Below are 220 nucleotides of genomic sequence, written 5' to 3'. Positions count from 1 at the left end.
AAAATTTCGAAACTTTGACATTGATCTAAACTTTCGAAATTGCTGGAAAAATAGTTTTCGGAACTTTCAGCTTCAAGCAATGTTTCGAAATGTGTTTTGGGTTTCGAAGGTTTCAGCATTAACCAAATCTTCGAATGTGTAATCCAAATCATGCCTCGGAGCTTTCATACTTAAGCAAAGTTCCGAAAGTTTCAGCAAATGCACGTTTCGAAGCTTTCAT

The 220-nt window shown here is 35.9% G+C and overlaps 1 protein-coding gene across 1 annotated transcript in view; it reads right to left on the bottom strand.

Annotated features, from left to right (window-relative positions):
- The window catches only part of LOC140919058 (uncharacterized), an 8,183-nt gene extending 7,963 nt beyond the window's left edge, over positions 1 to 220 (bottom strand). Inside the window, exon 1 of the mRNA XM_073364567.1 lies at positions 155 to 220. Coding sequence (XP_073220668.1) covers positions 155 to 220 — 66 coding nt within the window. The remainder of the gene's footprint in view (positions 1 to 154) is intronic.

The sequence above is a fragment of the Cicer arietinum genome, chromosome 8 (assembly GCF_000331145.2).
Source record: "Cicer arietinum cultivar CDC Frontier isolate Library 1 chromosome 8, Cicar.CDCFrontier_v2.0, whole genome shotgun sequence".
Lineage (NCBI taxonomy): Eukaryota > Viridiplantae > Streptophyta > Magnoliopsida > Fabales > Fabaceae > Cicer > Cicer arietinum.
The sequence above is the reverse complement of the archived record's forward strand: the minus strand, read 5'-3'. Positions and strand labels throughout refer to the sequence as shown.